General features: G+C 40.5%; 1 protein-coding gene across 3 annotated transcripts in view; it reads right to left on the bottom strand.

The window, feature by feature from the left end:
• The window catches only part of LOC111328812 (protein FAM227B), a 15311-nt gene continuing 8667 nt past the window's right edge, over positions 1-6644 (bottom strand). For 2 of the 3 annotated variants that reach the window (XM_088756557.1, XM_088756558.1), the window contains 7 exons: positions 5957-6058; positions 4577-4719; positions 3973-4130; positions 3631-3708; positions 1073-1147; positions 704-773; positions 1-373 (listed from right to left, as the gene is read on the bottom strand). In XM_088756557.1, coding sequence (XP_088612683.1) covers positions 302-373; positions 704-773; positions 1073-1147; positions 3631-3708; positions 3973-4130; positions 4577-4719; positions 5957-6058 — 698 coding nt within the window. In that variant the 3' untranslated portion in view covers positions 1-301. Of the gene's footprint in view, positions 374-703; positions 774-1072; positions 1148-3630; positions 3709-3972; positions 4131-4532; positions 4720-5956; positions 6059-6644 lie in introns of those variants that run through there. The other variant, XR_015999864.1, reaches the window with a different exon arrangement.

Here is a 6644-nt window from a genome sequence, read left to right as displayed (position 1 = left end):
TTCTTTGCAAGAGAAAATTTATTTCAAAATCAGTTCAGTTTTAAATATGTAATCGAACATAATGTTTCTACATTGTTTATAAAAGTCTTCAAAAATTACATTATTTATTTAGCGGAACGCTGTACATGCCAAGAACAGGCGATTGGTATAAAAGAAAACAAGTAAAAGCGCATTTTACATCCTCAAGACGATTTTAACCACGCAACAACTCTGGCCAAAAAAAATATTGCTAGTTATCAAAAGAATACCCTTCACAATTCTTGAAGTAAACTCATTGTTACAAGTTACAGCAAGCAGGTTGTCAGGTGTCTTCATCGGATGATTGTTCCAAGGCACTTTTGGGAAACCCGGATGTGGCATGGTCCGGCTGCGCCTACAGTGAATTTAAAAATGGAAATTAACCCTGCAGGTGAGGAAATACTAGTCCTGATATCATAGAAGACTTTTGTCGCGTTTTGTGATGATCGATATCACACGAATAAAACGAATTCTTAAGGGATGGTATGGACTCTTTCTTCAGACTGCGAGACGAACGGTGTTTTTTCCCAGATTTCGCCCTGGTCGTTCTTTTTACAGTACCTCTAACAATTCTGAATAGTTTTGATATCCAGTCTTAACACACAGCTACAAAAATTAGAGCTAATTTCCCTGTCCTTCTGTCTGATAAGGAAATACTGAGTGCTAACAGAACTAATTTGCTTACCATTAAGTCGAGAAGTCGGTCGCTGATCATCTTAATATCTTGATTTTTCAGAACAAGATCATTCTTTAAGCTGTAAGAAACAAGGACGATGTTGATTAGTGATACCGCCCACACACCGCCTGTTTTGCACAAGCCCAGTCTCTTAGGTAAAAACTATAAAGCAATAAATGACCAAACTAACCGCCAAGAAGAAATTACGATCATTCAAGACTAGAACCAATGGTTAAATGAGAAAAAAACAAAAAATACTTATTGAGCCGTTCGTAATCTTCCGAAAAGTTTTGAGCTTACATGACAGCCTCATGTCAAAAAGAGCATTCTGAATGTTAAAAGTTCTGTTATAAGGGTACCAATGGCCAACGTACTCACCGTTCAAGCTTGGCTAGTGCAGCTCGCTTCTGTTTCTGGATTTTCAAGCTCTCTTGCTCAGATGTTTCTAGGACTCTGAAAATAAACATGTCCATTAAATACCTTTAGATTTGCAAACACACACAAAATAAACAAAAACCAAACAAAGTGAAACAAAAAAACGGCTATTAACTCTGTATCTCTTTCCCTCATTAAATGGAATACCTTACCCAGTGACCTCTCTCGCACGAGACTGAAAACTTATTCTCCTTCCTGAGGAACTTACATTTCTCTGTGAAAGTGTAGTGTGATCGTCCGGGTGAGTGTAGTCCTGAGAAGGACTGTTGTCGGTGGTAGTGACTGACGTTTCGATAACCTGTGCGGAAGTCATCATCAGAGTCAAGTGAATAGTTGTGGTCAGTAGAATGTTCTTATTTCAGTTCGTGTAAAATGATTGGTCAGTTTTGCCGTGATGTTATTGGCTGAAAGACTGAAGTGGCGTAAGTCGGTCGTGATTGGTCTGTTTCGATCCGTCGGTAAAGTTAGGTCGTTCTGTTCGGTTCGTTTGTAATGTTTATGTCGTGAATGAGTCGTTTGTATGGGGCCGGTAGTAGTTGACATGTGTTTAGGGGAGTCTGTTCTAAGTTAGTAAACCAGCTTTCCAGAGTCAGTCGTTTAAAGTAGTCAGTGCTGTAGGTCAGACATTGCGAAGAGTCCCAGTCAATATTGTGGTTCGTAAGTCGATGATGATGTTCAGCATTGTGATTGTTGACATCCTCTTTCCTCGTCGCCCGTCTGCGTTCAGTCAGTCAGTTGTTGCGAGGTTTCTGCCAGTCTCTCCGATGTAGGAGGCTTGGCAGTTGGAGCAATTGATCTTCTAAATCGCTCCCGGTCTGTTCCTCGGTTCGTCCTTGTCTTTGACGTTGGTTAGTAACTGACGTAGTGTGGTGATGGGTTTGTGGGCGACGCGGATATTGAAGGGTTATAAGATGCGCGAGATGTTCTCAGACATGCCTTTTATGTACGGTATGGTTGCTGTAGTCGTAGGAGTTGCGGTGTCGTTTGTTTCGGTAGTGGTAGTGGATCGGTGAGTGTTTTGTCGGATGAAGTCGTCGTTGTAGTTGTTCTTTGAAAAAACACGGTGAGGGCATTTGTTCTCGTCGGATAAGCTGTCTGTCGAGTCGCATACTAGTTGCGCGCGTCGTGTTAGAGTTCTGGCCCCGGTTGTTCAAAGGATGGATAACGCTATACACTGGATAAATCTCTATCCGGTGGATAGCGCAGTACGTATTGGTAACACTTATCCGCTGGGTAGCGATTTATCCGTTGGATAGCGTTATCCGCTTTTTGAACAACCGGAGCCTGATAGTTGTGGCCTTGTGTGATATAGGGTTGTAGGATGACTCGTTTAGTAATCTGTCGGTTTGTGTCGGTTTCCTGTAAACTGTCGTCCGTAGTGAGTTGTCGTTACGGCTTACAAGACAGTTTAGAAAAGGAAGTTTGCCATTTTCTTCGATTTCTCTGGTAAACTGTACGTCAGTGTTTTGTCCGTTCAGGTGGTGGTGGAATGCGTCGAATTCGTCGTTTCGTATGGCGGTGAATGTGTCGTCAACGTAACGTAACCAAAGTGGTATCGTTTGTCGTCAAGTCGAAAGGGCGCGCCCCTCGATGTTCTGCATCACAATTTCTGCTATAACAACAGAAACTGGAGAACCCATGGCTGTGCGGTGTAACTGTTTGTAGTGTTTACCGTTGTACTGAAAGTAAGCTGTAACCTACAGCACTTACTACTTTCAACGACTGACTCTGGAAAGTTGGTTTACTAACTTAGAACAGACTCCCCTAAACAGGTGTCAACTACTACCGGCCCCATACAAACGACTCATTCACGACATAAACATTACAAACAAACCGAAGAGAACGACTTAACTTTACCGACGGATAAAAACAAACCAATCACGACCGACTTACGCCACTTCAGTCTTACAGCCAATAACATCACGGCAAAACTGACCAATCACTTTACACGAACTGAAATAAGAACATTCTACTGACAACAACTATTCACTTGACTCTGATGATGACTTCCGCACAGGTTGTCGAAACGTCAGTCACTACAACCAATAACAGTCCTTCTCAGGACTACACTCACCCGGACGATCACACTACACTTTCACCATGTTACCCCCGAGTTCAAGCCATTTACTGCATTACATTTCTCTGTTAACTTAATTGGTCAGAATTTGGAGTTGTATATCAAGGATATTTCCCCCATATGACTGATAACTTCTTAATTCTCATGTGGAATCTACTTATCAGTGTACTGTTAGTAAATATTTAAATAGAAGGAAAATAATCGCAGTTAAATTCCCAATTAATGTTATTTCGAGGTGAAGGTGTGGCCTTAGAAGAGAAATAAACGAATAAAGGAATGAATGAATGAATAATGGACCATTGCGTATATAAATAATTATGAAGTTAAAATAGACACATGAGTAAATAACTAGGGTAAAAATAAAGGCTTAAGACCAATTATTCTCAATCAAGAAGACCACCTGAATTATTCTATTGTGTCTCACCTTTGATAATGATTACTCAACGTTTTTGTCGTCTTTTTGCAATCTCTTATAACTTGTTTGTAGGTAGGCGCTGGAGCTCTGGGAACGAGTTAAGGTTGCAATGAGTACCAACAGGAGTATGGACTCCAATAAGTTACTTTTCTGTGTGAAAGAACTTCGGAATACCCGATTAGGAAGAATGATAACTTCAATAAATAAAATGCACCCCAAGGAATTATTTCATCAAGTGAGCACAGACAAACGCGCGAGGCGAGAACATGTCATGACAAATGGAAAATCAAAAGTACTTCTTGATCTACAGGGATGGAAAAAGTTCCTCCTTTAATTAAACACAAAGGATACGGTAATTTGGCGACTTCAGTGCGTCCTACAGCCTGAACAGGTTGCTCTTCTTTTCCTGTCAGTTCTTTCATCCGCAGGAAATGTGACACCAAAGGACTCCTGCCCAAAAGATTAAAACCGACGCGCTCAAACTCGGGGCCTGGGCCGACCTCGTGTGACTTGGGAAAAATATGAAAAAATAACGAAAGTTAAATGCGTACTTTACTTACATTAAAAAAAAAAACAACAAAAACAACAATAATAACCGACAGGTAAAGGAACTGAGTTACGATTCATTGCAACATGGATAATCGAAAAGTTTTCGCTCACGCGTGAGCCAGGCCATATAATAATATAACATATTCGCCTGAGCCAAGCGTCCTACATGCGTCCTACAAGCGAAAATACTGTTTGGACTAGCAAACTTGATAAGAACGAGAGGGTAAAAAAGAAGTATCAGAGTTCTTAAATCGTTAAGACCATAATATTATGAATAAGGTTGACAGAAGTTCATAGCATTCATTACAAGTCTACACTTATGATAACTTCAATGGCCGAAGTTTCTCTCAATCTAAACTCACTCTTGAGGAAATAGCGTCCTTGAAGTGCTTTCACATAAACTTACATCTGCGCTATCGAATGTTGGAATGATTGTCAGTCCCATTCTGGAGGGCGAGTAGGGAGCAGTGTGTGTTCCAGCTTTCTCCTTACTGGCAGGGACAGTGTCCAAATCATCCAAGTATAAGTCCAGATCAAACGACATGTTAGCTGAAAGCAGTAACAACAAAATGAAAAGAAACCAATACACACATTCTTATACTTTTTACTACTTTAAAACATTTAAACTCAGAGCTTTTATTACTTTGAAGCAGTTAAACACCAAGGCCCAGCTGTGTAAAGGGCAGGTAATGCTATCTGACGGATAAATTGCTATCCAGCGGTTAAGCGACAGCAAAATGTACTGCGCTGTCCACCGGATAGAGATCTATCGAGTGGATGGCATTATTCAACCTTCGGAAGACCGGGGCCAGGCTAATGAATGCGTACCTATTTGTAGCCTTTTATATGATATGCAACAAGCTTGGAATGATTATAAAACTCGCCTATACGCAGAGCTTAAGCGTTTCATTTTTGATACGTCGTTACTATATTTCGAACTCTGAGATTACCAACTATAATAATTTCCGTCTCGTCCCACTGAAAGCGGAATAATACTCCAGAGACGCACGTGCTTACATAACCGAGCACCAGGCATAATGAACAATTGTTTTATTTAATAAAACGCCCCCAAGATATTAGACAAATCTTCTCGACTTTATTTTGTAAGAAGAAACCGGATGTTACAATGTACAGATATTAGATTATGGTATATTGGCTCTTTTAACCCACCCATTAATTTTGGCGCGATTTTATTGGTTACTTTAAGTCACGTGGTGCAAAATCACAGGACAGTTATCACGCAATAACCCCCGTCCGCGTCGATATTTGTCCTCCGATTTTTTCCGTGAAAAAGAAACATAGTCAACACAAGAGTTTCAACTTTTCCGTTCTCCTATTTACATGGAAGGAAATCAAACTGTTTTTTTTTTTTGCTTGCTTGCGTCAATCACGCGCATTCGCCATCAGATCACCACTGGCTTTTTTACTCCGTTTACGCGCAGTTTAATTGCGATGTGAAAATTAATGGGAGGGTTATAAAATAAATAAATCCCGTTCTGGCTTGCTGGTATGTCGGCTGATAATGTCCTTGGCAGAGAGATTGTCCTCAAAATTTCATATTTGCCCTCGAAGCTTCGCTTCTCGGCCAAATATTCATTTTTCGGGCAATCTCTCAGCCGCGGACATTATCAACCGACATACCAGCCACCCGAAGGGGTTTATTTACTAAATATACCACAATGGCTAAGCCAATAAAAAGTCTTAAATTGCATTATCCAATAATCCAGTTTTTAATAATAGTCATTATGTTGGACTATTTTCAAAATTCCTAATATCATATCCTTACCTTTAAGTGACTGGGTCCTGTCATCTTGTAGTTCGCGAATATTGCCAGGCTCCAAAAGTTTTAAGTTCCATTTCTTCCACGAGTAAGGTGGAGGCCTTGTACCTGTACATTTCAAGGAGGAACGGTAAGCGCTTTATGTTTTAATTTCTGTAGAATGACCAACCAGGATTATTTCAACCCATGCCCACAGCTGTAGCCCATGACATACGGTGTCCGTCTCTCTCCCCACCCCACTACTCTCTCCCCTCTCCCCTCCCCCCTCCCTTCATTCTGTACTCCATGGCCTTCCTGCAACCCAATAGAAATAAGAAATAGAAAAATTCATCAAAATCTTTTAAAACCAAATCTTAATACGAGGGTCAAAGCCATGCGCAAATTTGATTCACATGACATATGAAAGCAGACAACTAAGGAGAAATAGGCCCTTTTTTATGAAAGAAAAGAACGGAGCAATAACAATAACTCACGCAAATGTTCATTACACGTACACGTTTTAACGAGAACTTCTGTACTCCTAGGTGTCACGTGTTTAAATAAAGGATTGATTGATTGATTGATTGACTGATACAGTTAAACTTGGTAAGCAAAGCGCTAGAGCTTGTTACATTACCAAACTGACCACATAAGCTGCTTATTTAGGTTATTTTCCATTGCTCGCCATGGCAACTAAAATGGTTGCAGCTTGGAG

The sequence above is a fragment of the Stylophora pistillata genome, chromosome 4 (assembly GCF_964205215.1).
Source record: "Stylophora pistillata chromosome 4, jaStyPist1.2, whole genome shotgun sequence".
NCBI classification, from domain to species: domain Eukaryota; kingdom Metazoa; phylum Cnidaria; class Anthozoa; order Scleractinia; family Pocilloporidae; genus Stylophora; species Stylophora pistillata.
The sequence above is the reverse complement of the archived record's forward strand: the minus strand, read 5'-3'. Positions and strand labels throughout refer to the sequence as shown.